At 34.4% G+C, this 20,539-nt stretch overlaps 1 protein-coding gene across 9 annotated transcripts in view; it reads right to left on the bottom strand.

Moving 5' to 3' along the window:
• ZNF280D (zinc finger protein 280D) overlaps positions 1-20,539 on the bottom strand; it is a 247,229-nt gene that overhangs the window by 101,337 nt on the left and 125,353 nt on the right. For all 9 annotated transcript variants that reach the window (XR_006293287.1, XM_043555352.1, XM_043555349.1 and 6 more), the window contains 3 exons: positions 15,704-15,821; positions 3,073-3,243; positions 2,825-2,934 (listed from right to left, as the gene is read on the bottom strand). Coding sequence is in view for 8 of the 9 variants with exons in the window: in XM_043555352.1 (XP_043411287.1) it covers positions 2,825-2,934; positions 3,073-3,243; positions 15,704-15,821 (399 nt within the window). In the remaining variant the exon portion in view is untranslated. The remainder of the gene's footprint in view (positions 1-2,824; positions 2,935-3,072; positions 3,244-15,703; positions 15,822-20,539) is intronic.

Raw genomic sequence — 20,539 nt, 5'->3', positions numbered from 1 at the left:
CATTAAGGAGGGCACTTGTTGGAATGAGCACTGGGTGTCATATGTAAGTGATCACTAAATTCTACTCCATTATTATACTATATGTTAACTAACTTGGATTTAAATTAAAAAATAATAATAAATTTGTTGTAGATTTAAAAAAAAGATGAAGTATACAACAAAATAAAGATACAGAAATCTAAATAATGTAATTAATAAGCTATGTCTGATTAATAAATTTCAAATTCCATACCCTATGAAAAACTGCATACTTGTTTTCAGGTTTCCATGTAACGTTAAATAACCTATCCACTCAAAAAGGAAAAAAAATTGTGAGAATTTGGGCTTTTACCATTAATATTTGAACGCCAGTTATGCCTTTAAATAAACTGGCTATAAAACAATGAGAAAAATGTTCATCTCCAAGAATTTTTTTCTTTTTTTTTTTTTTAAGATTTTAATATATATTTTAGAAAGAGCCTACAAGCAGGGCAGAGAGAAAGAAAGAGAGATAGAGAGGGAGAGATATTCTTAAGCAGGCTCCATTACCAGTGTGGAACCCAAAGCAGGGCTCAATCCCACGACCCTGGGATCATGACTTGAGCCAAAATTAAGAGTCAGATGCTCAAGAGAGTGACCTACCCAGGTGCCCCTGCAAGAATTTTCTAAAGATTAAATGAAATACAGTATTTAAAGTTTAGTAGTCTGGCACATGGTCTCAGATACACAAATTGTTCTTAATACTGTAGGATATTTGCCTTATGTTTTAGATATTCTTTACTGAAAGAGAAAACATTATTTCTGTAGTGCAGTCATCTACTTATCTATAATAGCAAACATTAATTCACAAAGAATCTAAAAATCACATTTTTTCAAAATGGAACTCATTGTTGTAATACTAAAACTTCAACTGATATATAAAATGCATAAGCTAGGATACAAAAAGTCTAAGTTTTAAACTTCCTTGTCCTAGAGTTGGTGACTATTCTGTCACATTTCTTTATGATATAAACACACATAATAAGCTGTTTATATTATATATTTAACTTAGTTCACTAATACGTCTTCGAGATCATCCCATATCATTATCCATTACAGACATTCCATTCTTTTTAAAAGGTTGCATAGTGTTCTATTATATGAATATTATATGAAATTTTGGTTGTTTCTAATATCAGTAATCAAAAACAATGCAATAATACACATATTGGATGTAAAGCTACATTTTGGAAAATAGCTGCCAATTTTACCAGATACAGAAGGATATACACAATATGCTACAATTTATATACAAAACAGAAAGAAAATAAGAACATTTATGTTAACTGTTTATGTGGAAAGGAAATTAGGAAAAATACAAAAACCAACTAATAAAAATTATTTTCTTTGAGAGTCATTCTGAGAACCAGATAAATAAGAGACACAGTTAAGATTTTTCACTTATATGCCTTTGGAAACTGTTTTATCTTGAATAATATCACTGTATTCCTTACTCAAATAATTAAAGTCAAAGAATGTACCTTTTTCTTTCCATCTAAAATGCAAACATAAAATACATCAAGTATCTCATCAAAGCATTACACAGATAAAAAAAAAAAAAGTGAAAGCACCTGTACAGGTTAATTTTTATGTAAGAAGAAAGCACAGAGTGCAATTATCAGGGGCTACATTCTGGTTGCTGGAAGTAGTGACAGACCAAATGCTGTTTTGTAACCGAATAAAAAGACATACTTGAAATTCTAAAAAAGTTCCCTCATTTTTTCTACCTTTTTAATAAAATGTTTTATCTTAATAAAAGTTTGTCAATTTCTGAAATTGTGAACAAGAACTTTCCTTACCTATTTCTTTACAACTGTACCCTTCTCCTTCCTTTCTTTCTTCATATAATCTACACAGACTTTTTTCTTTCTTTCTCCCTTCCTGCCATTTCTATAGGACATGCAAAGAGAATGCAGGATATCTTTCCTCACACCAAAGGAGGATACTGTAATATACACTAAAATATTTCAAGTGAAATGTTACCTACACCTCATATTTCATTTGTACTTTGAAAAATTCTTAAAATGTAATCTCAAGAGCTTCCTATTCCAATAAAAAGCCTGAATTAATTTAGGACAATTACACAAACTATATTCTGAATATAATTATTTCAGATGAAATGCTCCATCATTTGGGGTTTAAGTCTGAGCGTTGAAAATTAAATGTAAAATTCAGATTTTCATTGTGTAATGTGTCATGCACATGTTACCATGAACCCAAAAACATAATAATTAAAGAAACTATAAAAATGCCTTTTTTTAAAAGTTTCAATTATGCCAAATCTACTAAATATTTTGATTAATAATTTACTTTCATTTAAAATGAGAATATAATAAGCATACATTATAATGCATATAAACTTAATTCTTAAAATTTGATGATTCAGGGGCGCCTGGGTGGCTCAGTCGGTTAAGTGGCCGACTTCGGCTCAGGTCATGATCTCGCACTCCGTGGGTTCAAGCCCCGTGTCGGGCTCTGTGCTGACAGCTCAGAGCCTGGAGCCTGTTTCAGATTCTGTGTGTCCCTCTCGCTGACCCTCCCCCATTCATGCTCTGTCTCTCTCTATCTCAAAAATAAATAAACGTTAAAAAAAAATTTTTTTTTTAAATTTGATGATTCAGAGGAAATTTAAAAATCTTATATGAAGATAATCATTATGAATATAAATCTTTGCCAAAGTTATATGGAAATAATACTATGAGAAGATTTTTTTTCATTAAATATCTGGACAAAGCATTATTTACTATAAATCAATATTTTAGGGATTTGCAAACCTGTTTAAAATTAAATTTTGAAAAAGTTTTACCTTCATGTGATTTTTCAAAGGATCCAAAAGATTAAAATGAATATTGCACTTTGGACAAGCTCTTGGAAAAGGTGTTCCATTTTTAGATTGATTTGATGAGGTATTTGTACCTAAAATAAATTCAAAACATATGTAATTCAAAATTCATCTTTTATAATTTTAATCACTAAAAACAGGAAATTTACGATTTCTAAAATTTATATATAAATACTATAATTTCTTTTGTATATGCCACATTTCACATTTACCTTTTGATGATGTAGCCTGGGGAGATGTCACTGAAAGAGACTTAACTGAAGGAAATACAGCTGAAGAATTTATTCCAGAAACACCATCACTGGGCTTAGGTTTTTTTGGATTAACGCTGTTTACTTCAGAAGTAGAAGGACGTTTTGATAAAAACGAACTTTCATTCATACCTACAATGAGTTAAATAAGTGGGAAAAGTATTTTTAAACACTGTAGCATGTTTCCTACAACTAAATAAAATTACTTTGGAGCTAAATTAAATGTAATACAATTGAGTGATCCTATCATTCAAATGACAATATAATGATAAAAAGTTATGTGATGAAAAGTCAGGGGTGTACCAAATGGAAATCTTGAAAAAGAAGAACAAAACTGGAGGCATCACAATCCCAGATTTTAAGATATACGACAAAGCTGTAGTAATAAAACAGTATGGTACTGGCACAAAAACAGACACACTGATCAGTACAACAAAACAGAGAGCCCACAAATAAACCCACAATTATATGGTCAATGAATCTACAACAAAGGAGGCAAGAATATACAATGGTTTGAAAAAGTCTCTTCAACAAATGATGTTGGGAAAACTGGACAGTTAATATGCAGAATGAAACTGGATTACTTTATTACACCATACACAAAAATAAACTCAAAATGGAATAAAGACCTAAATGAAAGATCTGAAACCATAAAATCTCTACAAGAAAACATGGGCAATAATCTCTTTGAAATCAGCCATAGAAATATTTTTCTAGATAGGTCTCCTCTGGCAAGGCAAACAAGAGCAAAATTAAACTACTGAGACTACACCAAAATTAAAGACTTTTGCACAGTAAAGGAAACCATCAACAAAACAAAGAGGCAATCTACAGAATGGGAAGAGATATTTTCAAATGATACATCTAATAGGGAGTTAATATCCAAAATTTAAATAACTTATACAACTCAACAGCAAAATAATAATAATAATAATAATAATAATAATAATAATAATAACAATAATAATAACACAATTAAAAATGGTCAGAAGACATGAACAGACATTTCTCCAAAGCAGACATACAGATGACCAACAGATGCATGAAAAGATGTTCACCAACACTAATCATCAGTGAAATGCAAATCAAAACCACAATGAGAAATCATCTCACACCTGTCAGAATGGCTAAAATCAAAAAGACAAGAAATAACAAGTGTTGATGAGGATGTGGAGGAAAAGGAACCCTCATGCATTGGTAGGAATGCAAGCCAGTGCAGCCACTTTGGAAAACAGTGTAAAGGTTCCTCAAAAAACTAAAAATATAATTACTGTATTATCCAGTAATTCCACTACTGGGTATTTACTCAAAGAATGCAAAAACAAAAATTCGAAAAGATGTATGTTTATTGCAGCATTATTTACAATAACCAAAATATAAAAGAAACCCAAGCATCCATCCACAGATGAATGGATAAAGAAAATGTGACGTATATATATACACAATGGAATATTAGCCATAAAAAAGAATGAAATCTGAACTTTTGCAACAACACAGATGGACCTAGAGGGTACAATGCTAGAGTGAAATAACTCAGTCAGAGAAAGACAAACACCATATGATTTTATTCATATGTGTAATTTAAGAAACAAAACAAATGCATAAAGAAAAAAAGGAGAGAAAGAAATAACCCAGACTCTTAAATATAAAGAACAAACTGGTAGTAGCCAGCAGGGAGGTGGATGGGGAATGGGTGAAATAGGTGAAGAGGATTAAAAGTACACTTATCATGAAGAGTACTGAGTAACATATAGAATTTTTGAATCATTATATTATACCCCTGAAACTAATATAACACTGTATTTAATTATATTTGAAATTTTTAAAAAAGTAATTTAACTTTTGGGTGAGGAACTAAAATGGCAGCATAGTAGGACTCTAGGCTCCTCTTGTCCCTTGAACACAACTAGGTAACTATAGCATCATTCTGAATACTCAAGAAATTGACCTGAGGACTGACAGAACAAACACCACAACTAGAGGGAGAGAAGAGGCCACACATCTAGGTAGGTAGGAAGCACAGAGACTTTGGGGGAGAAATGGACTGCAGGTGCTGCAGAGGGGAGGGAGCCCTGGTGGTGGAGAGATGAGAAAGAGAGGGGAGGGAGAAAGAAAGAAAAAGAAAAGAACACACAGGGGAATGCACAAAAACACTTCCCCAAAGCCATTGGCCGGGAAAAGGAGACGGGCGGATTTTTCTAAGTTTTTGCAATCAGCGGAGCTTGAAGACAGGAGTTTTAAAGGTCAGCAGGCTTGACGAGGAGGCAGGCAAACAAATCTGGGGCAGACAGTGACATCTGAGGCACACAGTGGGGAAATTGTTCACTTGTGGGGCGCATCTGAGAGAGGTAGCATTTGGAGAGGCACCTCTCACAGGCCAAAAGAGCTGGGAGCGCCATTTCCCTACCCTGCCCCTCAGCATAGGCACAGAGCCACCTGCCAAGGGAAGCTTGGACCCAACACTGGCTGCCTACCCTGTGCACCTTGGCCTCTGGCAACTGCCGTTCTTGGTCAAACCCACATCAGTCCCAGGGCAACAAGACCTTTCGCCAGGAGGCCAGCACAGGCCATGCCCACACCACATCCCTAAAGTTTGGAGTTTTAGAAGTCAGAAGGGTTGGCTGGGATAGAGCCCTAAGTACACTGCACTGCTCCTGGCAGACAAGCAACCCAGGGACAGACAGCATGAAAATGGCAATCTGAAAAATGCCTGGGACACAAGAAGGGAAACTACCTGCTCTTCTGAGAGTGCTTCCCTGATAGCAGCAAGCACGGAGACCCCTCTCTGGGGACAAGGGAGCACGCTGGCACCATTTCTCTCCCCAAGTGTCAGCATAAACCACCTGCAGTAAACAGCATAGTGCCTACACTGACTGCCTAACCTGCTTACACCATGCCCTGCACCGCCCCCCAGCACGCTGGTGAGACTTCCCTTCTTGGGCAAGCATGCTTCAGTACCAGTGCAGTCAGCCGTTTCCCCAGAAGACCAGCAGAAACCCCGCAAACATCACGTCCCCTGGCCAGACAGTTCTGCAAGGCTTCAGTTCTAGAGGAAGTTGTTAAAACTCACCACACTCTGTTCCAGGTCCAAAAAATGCTCACTGCAAGCAAACAGAACCTCTGAAGATGATTGGCCTAAAGGACATAGTAGCCAAAACACAGCAGTGAAGTGCACACAACACACACCAGAGACACTCCCTGAGGCACCAAGCTCTGAACACTATATGACCTCTTCTTCATAAAGCCATTGGTCTCAGAAACAGGAAATATAACAGGCTTTTCTAACACACAGAAGACAGAGACCTAGATAAAATGCCATGACAGAGGATTTAATCCCAAATGAAACAACAAAAAGTCATGGCCAGAAATTTAATCAAAATAGATATAATATCCCTGATAGAAAATTTAAAGCAACAATCATACAATACTTGCTGAGCTTGAAAAAAGGGAGACCCTTACCTGAGATAAAACTGTTAAAAAACAATCAGTCAGAAATGATAAATGCAATCTGAAAACAAACTGAAACAAACTGGATGCAGAGAACACATGGATGGAAGAAGCAGAGGAACAAATAAGTGATACAGAAGATAAAATAATAGAAAATAATGAAGCTGTACAAAAGAAAGAAAGAATTATGGAACATGAGAATAGACTTAGGAACTCAGTGATTCCATCAAACATCATAACATTCATATTATAGGAATCCCAGAAGGAGAGAGAAAAGGGGGGAGAAAATTTATTTGAGAAAATAACAGCTGAAAACTTCCCTTATCTGGGGAAGGAAAGAGACATCCAGATCCAGGAAGCACAAAGAACTACCATGAAAATCAATAAAAGCAGGTCAACATCAAGACATATTGTAATCAAATTTATAAAATATAGCCAAAAAAAAAAAAAAATCCTAAAAGCAGCAACACAAAAAGTCCCTACCTTACAAAGGAAGATCCATAAGTCTAGCTTCACATCTCTCCATAGAAACTTGACAAGCCAAAAGGGAATGGCATGATATATTCAAAGTGCTAAATGGGAAAAATCCGCAGCCAAGAACATTTTACCCAGCAAAGCTATCATTCAGAATAGGAGAGATAAAGAGTTTCCCAGACAAATAAAAACTAAAGGAGTTCGTGACCACTAAAACAGCCCTGCAAAAAATATTAAAAAGGGACTTTTCAAGTGGAAAAGAAAGACTAAAAGTGACAAAGACAAGGAAGGAACAGAGAAAATCTCCATAAACAATGACAAAACAAGTAATACACTGCTACTAAATATATACCTATTAACAATTACTCTAAATGTAAATGGACTAAATACTCCACAAACAAAAGACATAGGGTATCAGAATGGGTAAAAAAAAAAAAAAAAAAAAAGGTACTGGGGTGCCTGGGTGGCTCAGTCAGTTGGATGTCCAACTCTTGATTTCAGCACAAGTCATCCAGGGTCAGGGGACTGAGCCCTGCATTAGGCTCCACACTGAGTGTGGAGTAAGATATTTTCTCTCTTCCTCTGCCCCTCTCCCCACTCATGTACATTCTCTAAAATGATAAAAAAAAAATTTAAAAAATAGGGGCACCTGGGTGGCTTAGTCAATTAAGTGTCCAACTTCGGCTCAGGTCATGTTCTCACAATTTGTGATTTCAAGCCCCAAATCGAGCTCTCTGCTGTCAGTGTAGAGCCTGCTTCAAATCTTCTGTCCCCCTCCATCTCTGCCCCTCCCCATCTTGTGCTCTCTCTCTCTCAAAAATAAACATTTAAAAATGTTTATTAAAAAAATAATAAATAGGGGTGCCTGTGTGGCTCAGTTGGTTAAGCGTCTGATTTTAGCTCAGGTCATGATCTCACAGTTCATGAGTTTGAACCCCGCATTGGGCTCTGTGCTGACAGCTCGTAGCATGGAGCCTGCTTTGGATTTTGTCTCTCCCTCTCTGTCTGCTCCTACCCCCTCATGCTGTCTGTCTCTCAAAAAATAAGTAAACATTTAAAAAAAAATTTTTTTTAATAAATAAATAATAGCAAGACCCTACTAAATATTGCCTAAAAGAAACTCATTTTAGACCCAGACACTGGTAGTTTGAAAGTAAAGGATGGAGAAATATTTATCATGCAAAAGAACATCAAAAGAAAGCCAGAAGAGCAATACTTATATCAAACAAATTTGGTTTTAAAACACAGGCAATAACATGAGATGAAGAAGGGCACAACAGAATAAAAGGGACTACCCAACAAGAAAATCTAACAATTGTAAATATTTATTACCCCAACATGGAGATACCCAAATATATAAAACAATTAATAACATAAAGGAACTAATAATAATACCATAATTGTGGGAGATTTTAACACCCACTTACATCAATGGACAGATCATCTAAGCAGAAAATCAACAAAGAAACAGGGCTTTGAATGTCACACTGAACCAGATGGACTTAACACACATATTGAGAACATTTCATCCTAAAGCAGCAGAATACACATTCTTTTCAACTGTACAAGGGACATTCTCCAAAACAGATCACATACTAGGTCACAAATCAGGCCTCAACCAGTACAAAAAGACTGAGATAATATCAGGCGTATATCCTGATTACAATGCTATGAAACTTAAGGTGAACTACAAAAAAAAATTTGGGAAGACCTCAAGTACATGCCACTGAACAACGAACGGGTCAACTAGGAAATCCAAAAGCAAATATAAAAAATACAGGCGAACAAATGAAAATGAAAACACAATGGTCTAAAACCTCTGGAATGTACCAAAACTGGTCATAAGAGGGAAGTTTACACTGGCTCCTGGGTGGCTCAGTCAGTTAAGCATCCAATTCTAAATTCAGCTCAGGTCATACTCACAGTTCTTGAGACTGAACCCTACATCAGACTCTGCACTAACAGTGCAGAGCCTGCTTGGAATTATCTCTCTTCCCCCACATCCCCTCCCCCCAAAAAAAGACATTAAAAAAAATTAACTTAATTTTAAAAAGAGGGAAGTCTGGCCTACCTTAAGAAGCAAGAAAAATCTCAAATAAACAACCTAACCTTATACCTAAAGGAGCTAGAAAAAGAACAACAAACGAAACCAAAAGCCAGCAGAAGGGAAATAATCATCAGAGCAGAAATAAATGATAAAGAAACTAAAAAAAATATTAGAACAGATCAATGAAACCAGTACCTGGTTCACTGAAAAAAAAAAAAAAATCAATGAAATTGATAAACCTCTAGTCAGACTTATCAAAGAAAAAAGACTCAAATTAATAAAATCACAAACAAGAAAGGAGAAATAACAACCAATACCACAGAAATACAAACAATTATAAGAAAATATTATGGAAAACTATATGCCAAAAAACAACATGGAAGAAATGGATAAATTCCTAGAAACATATAAACTACCAAAACAGAAGAAGAAATAGAAAACTTGAACAGACCAATAACTAGCAAAGAAATTGAATCAGCAATCAATAATTTCCCAACAAACAAAAGTCCAGGGCCAGATGCCTTCACAGGGGAATTTTACCAAACATATAAAGAAGAGTTAATACCTATTCTTCTCAAATTATTCCAAAAACCAGAAACAAAAGGAAAACTTCCAAATTTATTCTATGATGCCAGCATTACCATGATAGCAAAACCAGACAAAGACTGCACGACAAAAGAGAACCACAGACTAATATCCCTGATGAACATGGATGCAAAAATTCTCAATAAAGTACCAGCAAATCAAATCCAACAGTATATTAAAAGAATCATTCACAACAATCAAGTGGGACTTATTCCTGGGATGCAAGCATGGTTCAATATTTGCAAACCAATGTGATACACCACATTAGTAAAAGAAAAGAACCATATGATCCTCCCAATAGCTGCAGAGAAAACATTTCACAAAGTACAATATTCATTCAGGATAAAAACCTCAACAAAGTCAGTTTAGAAGAAACATACTTTAACATAATAAAGGTCACATACAAAAATCCCACAGCTAGTATCATCCTCAACGGGGAAAAACTGAGAGCTTTTCCTCTACAGTCAGGAGTAAGACAAGGATGCCCACTCTCACCACTTTCATTGAACATAGTAATGGAAGTTCTAAGCACAGCAATCAGAAAACACAAAGAAGTAATGGAAGTCCAAATGAGCAAGGAAGAAGTCAAAGTTTCACTATTTGTAGATGACATGATACTGTGTACAGAAAACCCAAAAGACTCCACCAAAAAACTGCTAGAACTGATACACAAATTCAATAAAAAATGAATGTAGAGAAAACTGTTGCATTCCTATACACCAATGATGAAGCAGCAGAAGTAGAAATCGAGAAATCAACTCCATTTATAACTGCACCAAAAACAATAAGATACCGAAGAATAAACCTAACCAAAGAGGTAAAAAGATCTATATGCTGAAAATTACAAAACACTGATGAAAGAAACGGAAGATGACACCAAGAAATGAAAAAAACATTCCATGTTCATGTATTGGAACAACAAATACTGTTAAAATGTGTATATTACCCAAAGCAATCTACACATTCAATGCAATCCCTATCAAAGTACCAACAACATTTTTCAGAGCTAGAACAAACAATCCTAAAATTTGTATGGAACCACAAAAGACCCTAAATAGCCAAAGCAATCTTGAAAAAGAAAAGCAAAGCTATAAGCATCACAATTCCAAACTTCAAGTTATAATACAAAGTTGTAGCGATCAAAACAGCATAGTAGTGGCACAAAAAGAGACACACAGATCAATGAAACAGAACAGAAAACCCAGAAATAAACCCACAATTATATGGTCAATTAACCTTTGACAAAGCAGGGAAGAATATCTAATAGGAAAAAGAGAGTCTCTTCAACAAATGGTGCTGGGAAAACTGGACAGCAACATGCAAAAGAATGAAACTGGACCACTTTCTTACACCATACACAAAAATAAATTCAGACTGGATAAAAGACCTAAATGTGAGATAGGAAACCATCAAAATCCTAGAGGAGAACACAGACAGTAACCTCTTTGACTCTGGCTATAGCAACTTCTTTCTAGATAGGTCTCCTGAGGTCAGGGAAACAAAAGCAAAAATAAATTATTGGGATATCATCAAAATAAAAAGCTTCTGCACAGCAAAGGAAACAATCAACAAAACTAAAAGGCAACCTATGAAATGGGAGATGATGTTTGCAGATGACATATCTGATAAATAATTACTATATAAAATCTATAAAGAACTTCTCAAACTCAACATCCAGAAACAAATCATCCCATTAAAAAATGGGCAGAAGACATGAATAGTCATTTGTCCAAAGAAGACATACAGATGGCCAACAGATACATGAAAAGATGCTTATTAATATCACTCATCATCAGGGAAACACAAATCAAAAACACAATGAGATATCATCTCATACCAGTCAGAATGGCTAAAATTAACAGAGGAAACAACAGGTGTTGGCAAGGATGCAGTGAAAAAGGAACCCTTGTACACTGTTGGTGGTAATGCAAACTGGTGCAGCCACTGCAGAAAACAGTATGAAGGTTCCTCAAAAAGTTAAAAATAACTACACTACCATCCAGCAATTGTACTAGTAGATATTTACCCAATGGATACAAAAATACTGATTTGAAGGGATGCATGCATGCTAATGTTTATAGCATCATTATCAACAATAGCCCAAATCTGGAGGAACCCAAATGTCCATAGACTGATAAATGGATAAAGAAGATGTGGGGTGTGTGTGTGTGTGTGTGTGTGTGTGTGTGTGTGTAATATAATACTACTCAGATATTAAAAAAGAATAAAATCTTCGGGCACCTGGGTGGCTCAGTCCATTAAGCGTCTGACTTGATTTTAGTTTAGGTCATGATCTCCCGGTTCGTGAGATCGAGCCCCACATCAGCCCAGAGCCTGACTGGGATTCTCTCTCTCCCTCTCTCTCTGCCCTTCCCCTGCTAATGCACTCTCTCTCTCTCTCTCTAATAAATAAACATTAAAAAAAAAAGAATAAAAAAATGAAATCTTGCCATTTACAACAGCATAAATGGAGCGAGAGTATTCTGCTAAGCAAAATAAGTCAGTCAGAAAAAGACAAATACGCTATGATTTCACTCATATGTGGAATTTAAGAAACAAAACAAATGAACATAAAGGGAAAAAAAAGAGGAGTGCCTGGGTGGCTCAGTTGGTTAAGTGTCTGATTTGATTTCCGCTCAAATCATGATCTTGGTTCATGGGTTAGAGCCCCACATGGGAGCTCTGCGCTGACAGTGTGGAGCCTGCTTGGGATTCTCTCTCTCTCTGTGCACCACCCCCACCTCTCAAAATAAATAAATACACTTAAAAGAAAAAAAAAAAAAAACTTGAGGAAAATTCCTAAGTACAAAGTAGAAAAACTAATCTTAAACGATAATACTTCACTCATTCATATGAAAGAGCCCATGGCTTGTTGGCCTTTTGGCTAAGATCAAGGGTAAAATATGAAAGGACTCATAATGGAAGGAGTGTAGGCATAAAGGTTTTCAAATTATGTTCCCAGAGCCTAAAAGGCTCATTTTAGGGAATATAGAGGGTATGTCTAACAGAGAAACTCTTGTATATTTTATTTATTAGGCTTCTGAATAAAATTTTTTTTGCATAGGAATTTTACTCCTAAAAACAGTTTGAAAACCATCACCTGAAAGCCTTATTCAGAGCATTAGCAAGAGAAATGGGGATATTTAGGCTATATAACCAGGCCAGGCAAAAGCTCTTTTTGAAAATAACATTCAACTGTACATGGTAATAAGCATTCTAAAACTGCACACCATATTTTCATTCTCTCAACTGTACACTGAAAGTAGGAGCAGTAAAGTAAATATATTAGAAATATTCCAGGGTTTTAAGTCAGAAAGTATAAGTTCAAATCGAGGCTCTGTCACTGACTAGCTATGTATTCTTGGTTTATTTAATTAACTTCTCTTAGCCTCAGTATCCTCTTTTGTAAAATAAGAGTTATAATGCTTTATTTTACAGAGCTGTTTTAAGATCAATGAAGATAATATATTTAAAGCACCCAACACAATATCTGACACACTGAAAGCATTCAATAATAAATGACAACTACTATCATTACTAAAAAAATATTTTGTATCTTAACTTACTTTTAAAAAGTACCCATACAATATATGGCACATAGAAAGCATTCAATAATAAATGGTAGCTGTTATCATTACTAATGAAATTATTCTGTATCTTACTTTAGAGGAAAAAAATATTCTAATAGATTCACCTATCAGCTTTTTAATAAGGGGAAACATGCGAGAAAAATAAAGAATATTATATTAGTTGGCTCCTCTGTTCATCCTGTGAAATAACATAAAAATGATTTTTTTCCCATCCTCAAGGCACATCATTATGGCTATAATATGGGTACCTGGAAAAGATTTGTGCAATCACAATAGCATTCTTGTGAAATGGTTAGGTTACCTGAAAAGCCAATGAATGCTGATATTTTAATTATGCATCTGCTTACATAACAGGCTGGAGAGTAGAAACAGACTGTTTTACTATAAGAAATTTTTAATATAATAAAATCACTCTGCATTTAGGAGTTTTAAATTCTGACCCTTCAACTTATTTATCCCTGTTGTCTTTGGCTTGTGTTGTTTCCTATTCTGAACAGTTCTCTCTCTGCCACTAAAAATCCTTTCAAGAACAAGCTCAAATCCAATCTTCTCCAAATATCCATGATCATTGCAGAGTAGTCAATCATACTATTGAACATAAAACACATATTATCATTCACACCAACTGGTGTCAAATCCTTTAAAGTTTGGGGCATGTGGGTGGCTCAGGTGGTTAGGCATCCAACTTCGGCTCAGGTCATGATCTCACAGTTCATGAGTTTGAGCCCCACATTGGGCTCTGTGCTGACAGCTCAGAGCCTAGAGCCTGCTTCAGATTCTGTGTCTTCCTCTTTCTGCCCCTTCCGTACTCAACGCTCTGCGTGTGTGTGTCTCTCTCAAAAGTAAATAAACATCAAAAAAAATTTTTTATAAAGTTCATAGTGCACTTTCATTTTATTTATCTTATTTGTGCCTGAAAAATCCCTGACTAAAGTAGAGTGAGAATTAAAATTATATCTCCTGATGGCTGACTCCAGGCCTGGAAAATAAATGCATTAAAAAAGAAAAATTAAATCTCCATTTTAATAATATGAGAAAACTGAAGTATAAAGACTTGATAAAGACTACAAAAATCTTAAGAACGGCAGTTGAAATCTACATCTTCTTCCTCATCCTACTTACTGTTCAGGCTAAACTCTCTCTGCAACAGAAAACTTACAGGTTGAGCAGGAGTCATTGTCCTTACTCCCAAGAAGTTTCAAAAATTCACTTTTTCTATTAATAAAGTTTCTGTGTTTTAGAAAATCAGACTTAAGACAACAATTCTTCTTCTTCTTTCTTTTGGTTCTTACCTATTGTACTGACTATATTTTTATAAAGCATGTAAGTGACACACCAAGAAATGAATATGAACTCAATATTATCTAAATGGAAAAACATTTTAGGCACTAATATTACAATAAAAAAAATTGGAGGAGAGGAGTGCCTGGGTGGCTCAGTCAGTTGAGCATTCAACTTTGGCTCAAGTCATGATCTAGCGGTTGATAAGTTCTAGCCCCACATCAGGCTCTGTGCTAACAGCTGAGAGCCTGGAGCCTGCTTCAGATTCTGTGTCTCCCTCTCTCTCTGCCCCTCCCCTGCTCATGCTCTGTCTCAAAAATAAATAATCATTAAAAAAAAAATTTTTAAAGTAAGTGTGCTTGTATTTGTCTTGCTTTAAAAAAAAAAAAAATGGTTAAGAGGGTTTAGTAGATTCTCCACACTGATTTTTTAGTAAATAATCTAAAACTTCCCCTCAAATCTTACTTGTCTCTATTTAGTCAAATATCTGAAATATACCAAAACTGCTAAGATACAAAGCATAATTGCCTTCATTACAGGGAATTTTCAATTAGATGAAATTCTTTCATAGATTACTAATTTATTTTAGGTTAATGAAGAACTATGTTTTAGTATACAATCTAAGAACTTTAATTCTACTAAACAGAGAAATTTCATATTCCTCCAGTGGGCATATACTGAGTACTGGCTATATACAAATTTATTGTACCACTTTATAATAGCATTCTATAATCATATGTAACTACAGTATCTAAAGGCTTTACTGAATAGAAAGACGCTAATCTAATTAGGAAATCAATTGTAACCATATACTTTTTCACACTAGTCATGGAAATTAATACTTCTTTTAACAGAGTATTTATGGTGTCAGAGGACTTCTATAACTTACAGAAATTATTTTATGATTTTTCAGCCCATTTTTAGTGCCAAGTAAGAACATTAGCCAATGTCTTATTAATAAAATGTCTTATTAATAAATAAAAAACAAAAATAAAATGTCTTATTAATAAATAAAATTTTACTTAAAACCATCCAAGGGGGAAAAAAAGTCACCCAAGAAAGGTATTCATGAACTATTAGCGCCATTCTACCTTACAAGAAAGTCAATTACATATGCATATTCATCAAGTTTCTTCTTATAATTTTGTTTAAAAGTGCTAAAACCAACCTGGTATAGAAAGCGTCGGTCCCCCTTGGTAATGGGATGATCCTGTATCCTGGGTCAAATCAAATAGTAACTCTGAAGAATTATTAGACACAACTCGTGATGAGTTTGTTATGTAACCCTGTTAAAATATTTCAAAGGAAGAATATTACATTTATTCAACATAGTTACAATTATTTTCTTTCATAAACTTTTCTAAAGGTAAACTTAACTGTATCTCAATATTGTAAGAATAGCTTTTGATGACTCAATTAGTAATTAATAAGTTATAAAACACAAAGGTAATTATTACTGTCAAAATTATCATCTAGTAAAACTGAAAGGAAGCTATTACTTACAGCTGATTTGTTCCATAACTAGCCAATTAAAACCGGGCAAATTTTAGTCTGATTTTTTTCAAGATCAAGGAAACATATACTCATTTTAAATCAATAGGATTGATACACTTTAGAGGGCTACTAAAAATGCAGTATTCCTATCAAAGAGCAAACAGTAAAACTTATCAAAATCTTTGGGTAAAAGGAAAATATGAAAACATACTGACATAACTATAAAAGCTTCTGTATCTCTATAAACCCCCCACCCCAAGACAAAATATTAGGGCAAACAAATTAGAAGTCAATCTGTAGTGCTGGGCATCAGGTTTAGGGATGAATATATCACATGGTTTGAGTTTTGTAATCATCCTAATTGGAAAAATTTATAAGGCAAGGGTCAGGAAAAGAAAGAATGGGTGTCCCCCCACCCCCACCCTGCCCCGCCCCACTCTTCCTACCATTCCACAGAAAGCCATGCTAGACCAGGTAATCTTCCATTTCATAGGATAAATATGAAAGCTACCTGATCAACAGGGTAAACAAATAAGAAAGCCAGGCAAACAGGGTTTATTTAAAATGGAAACTGTTTATAGGAATAATCTGGACCAGCTGCTCTGCTCTTGGAAGCTATGGAAACAAGTGTGTAAGTTAACTCAAACCACTTCTAAATTTTGAGAAATAACAGGTAAATTATCTTTATTTGGGCCTTAACAATGTAATATAAAAAATCAGTAATGTCATGACTTCACTGTAAAAAAGCACAATCTTATTTCATAATAAATATTTTCTCCCAATTTGCACTTAAAAAATAGAAAATATTCACATGTATTTAACAAAATAGTTCTTTAACAGAAATACAAAGTTAATACTGTTAATACTTTATTAGGAAAACAACTCTGGTTAATTAAGCTCAACAATTTCAGAGGGCAGGCACATAGTATTCAATAATAATTGGTTAAAATAATTCTCCAACAGGGAATTTTTAATGTCTTAAAAAACAGTTCAAAAAGATATCAAATGGAATAGTAAGGGTGGAACAGACACTAGACTGAGATTCAGAAGACTGGCACATTTAACTATGTAACCTTGGGCAAGTCACTTCTGAGCTTCAAGTTATTCACCTATCAAACTGAAATAATGGCCACAATTGTGTTTTAAATGTACTTGTACTTCATGACGCATGTATGTATTAAATCAAGTAGTTGTCACATTACTAATAAAAACCTAACATTATACCCTATTTTATAAATAGGTAAACTAAGTTTAGGAGTGGTTACATAAGGCTTCCCAATACAGCTGCTTGTTGTTGATGTAGCTGTAATTAGAATCGAGGCCTTATTTCCAAGGTTATACCATTAGGCTATATCACACTAACTTTATTATAAGTGATAATAATATATCCCTGCCATCTGCAAGAGATCTCAAAGAGATATTGAGGTATAAAGATATTCCATGAAAAAGTGTGCGTGCACACACCAAAAAATGAAAAACTGTAATTATAATTTATTAAAAGCAGTGGCTTCCTAACTTCAGAGTAAATTCCCTTAAATAGAGGGGTCTCAATTCATTCCAGAATATATGACATTCTTAACTTTGCAAATTAGAATCACTTGGAGAGTTTTTTACAATATTTCATCTGTAGGACCCACACAGACCAACTGGCACAATCTCTCCTTTTAAGACCTTACAAGATTGGGAAACACCAACTGAGGTGTTTTGATTTTAAAACTATGCCCAGAGAAATAAATATTCTCAGCTAGAAAAAGCTCTGGTTTCTAACTTTTATAACACTAACGTACAACCCTTCCTTTTGTTTTTCTTTCTTCTTCCTGGGTCCAAGTCAGAAAGATTTTTTATCAAACTGAATTAAATAACAAAGTTTCTTTTTCCAGTTTTCTATCTTGCAAAAGCCAACAACTTATGGAAAGTATACTGAGATGACAACTTATGGAAAGTATACTGAGTTAATGTGATCCAACTAATACATTTCAAGTAGCTTTCCAACTTTTGAAATCCCAGAAATAACCTGCATAACCTTAGGATCCAAGATAGAGTCAGTGGTCTGGGTAAAATCTCTCACTTTAGAAATTAAGAAAATGAGGCTCAAAGAGGTTTTGACAATGCTAAGGAGCAAGGTTGAATCAGCATTCAAGTCTCTTGCTTCAATCTAAGTTTTTTAACTTAGAGCTGATATCACGGAGTTATTATTTCAGATAATAATTATCTCAAGTCATTAACAACTCAGGGGACAGAAACATTTGCCCAAAGATATTCTTATTTTTTTATGATATATAACCTCTTCAAAATATAAGTGGGAGTTGAATTTACTTAGCCATAGATTTAAAAATCTACAGCCTTCCTTTTCATTTTTACATAAATTACAATTAAAATAACTTTTATGAAAAATAAAACCTCAGAATATCAATTTTAGTGCTAACAGATCTGCAGATTACCTAATAGTAATATGAAATACAGAAAAAATATATTATTCCTCACAAAAGTATTTGGATTCAGTTCTGGTTTTGAACTTGGACATCTGCAAGAAAATTTATAGGTGCTTTGGAAGTTTCCCTTATTGTCAAAAGAACAAACATTTTCATTAAAATTTATTATTTCTCTAAGGCCAGTGCCAAATAGCTTATGATAGATATACATGAAAAAAGCACTGAGTTAATTCAATTCCAACTAATAGCAAAGAACCTTTACATTTTGGGTAACCTTTTGTTTTAGTACTCTAACTCCTTGGTTTCAGGACCCCTTTAACACATTTAAAAATTACTGAGGGCCCAAAAGGTTTTATTTAGTTGGGTTATATCTATTGATATTTATAATATTAGACATTAAATATTTATTTTAAATAACAATAAACCCATTATAGATTAACATAAATAACATTTTTATGAAAAGTGACTATCCAACAACACATAAAAAATTAGTGAAAAGAATGGCACTGTTATACATTTCTGAAAATCTTTTTAATGTCTGGCTTAATCAAAAACAGTTACAGATTCATATCTGCTTCTGTTTTCTATCTGTTAGAGTATGTTATTTTATTTGAAAAATATAGAGAAAATCTGGCTTCATAAAGATATATAGTTGAAAAAGGGAGTATTTTAATAGCAAGTTGGGATAACTATGGGTACACTTCTTTGATACCACACCAAAATTCAACATTGATATTTTCTTAAGGATTTACTGCAATGTGGAATCTGACTCCTTATCACTGAATTTTTTGTACTTTGTTAAAATAAAATCTATTAGTCTATCTTACACTTTGAATGATCTTTTACCCATGCATGATTTTATAATATCATGCACTGGTTATTTCAAAAATACTGGTTTCTGTGAATTATGGTTATCTTCCAAATGTTAACAGAATTCACTATACAATAACAAAAAATCACATTTATTAACTGTACCACCCATCAGAAAAGTCTTTAAGTACTGGGAAGCTGTCAGATCATAGTGGCTGATACAAGTTTTCCAAAATTCTAATTTGTGCTTGAAAGCTCAATTTTATTATTGGGAAGAAATGCTATCAGTTATTTTCCTTTAAGTGTGCACTTTGTTCAGTTTTGAGGAAATGTCTACCAAATAACCAAAATTGAATAACTCACAATGTGCAGCAAACAAACTCTCAAGTGGCCTTTATGATCCCCACCCCATGGTGTTCATTTCCTGCATGATTCCCTTCCTTTTAGTGTGGGCAAGGCATGTGACTTGCTTCTCACCAAGAGAATACAACAAAGGTGACAGGATTACATGATTTTGTGTATGTGATTACATTACATTAGATCAGCATGACATTCTGCTACATATTCTCTCTCGTGGGCTTTGAGCATGTAAGAAGCCAAACTGGGAAAACTCAGGTGGCAAAGCCAGCCAAAAGCCAGTCATTTAGTGAGATTCTCAGTCTGACAACCCTTAAGAAACTGAATGCTGCCAACTACCATGAGAACTTGGAAGCAGATATGTCTCCAGTCAAGCTTCAGATGAGATCACAACCTCAGTGTCCACACCCTGAAAGTAGCTTCATGAGAACCTGAAGCAGAGGATCCAGCTAAGTCATGACCTGACTCCTAACCCACAGAAACTGTGAGACAATGTGTGTGGTTTTACACCATGAAGACTGTGATATTACTGATACACAAAAATAAATAATATACTATGGCTTGTCGTGCTTTCAAGTAAAAGTAGTCTTCTATTTTTTAGAAAGTGGGTAGTTTAGCTCACAACTGAATCACATAAGTGCTTTTCCTTAAGATAATCATCAAACTTTGGAAACAATAGTGTTTTCACATACTATTTCATCACACAAAATATTTTTAAAAGACACATAGAAAGGTAGAGATTTAACAAAATTAATAACATTTCATCAAGGAAATTGAGCATGAATATTTTTTATTGGGAGTGCACAGTGGGGACGAATATAAAAAGTACTCATACAGCTTGGTACCACTGTCTTGATTTATACTAAGGCAAGCAGTTTACCCACCATTACTTCTGCATCATCGGTGCATAT

This window comes from Prionailurus bengalensis, chromosome B3 (genome assembly GCF_016509475.1).
Source record: "Prionailurus bengalensis isolate Pbe53 chromosome B3, Fcat_Pben_1.1_paternal_pri, whole genome shotgun sequence".
Classification (NCBI taxonomy): domain Eukaryota; kingdom Metazoa; phylum Chordata; class Mammalia; order Carnivora; family Felidae; genus Prionailurus; species Prionailurus bengalensis.
Note: the sequence above shows the minus strand (reverse complement) of the source record. Positions and strands in the feature narration are given on the sequence as shown.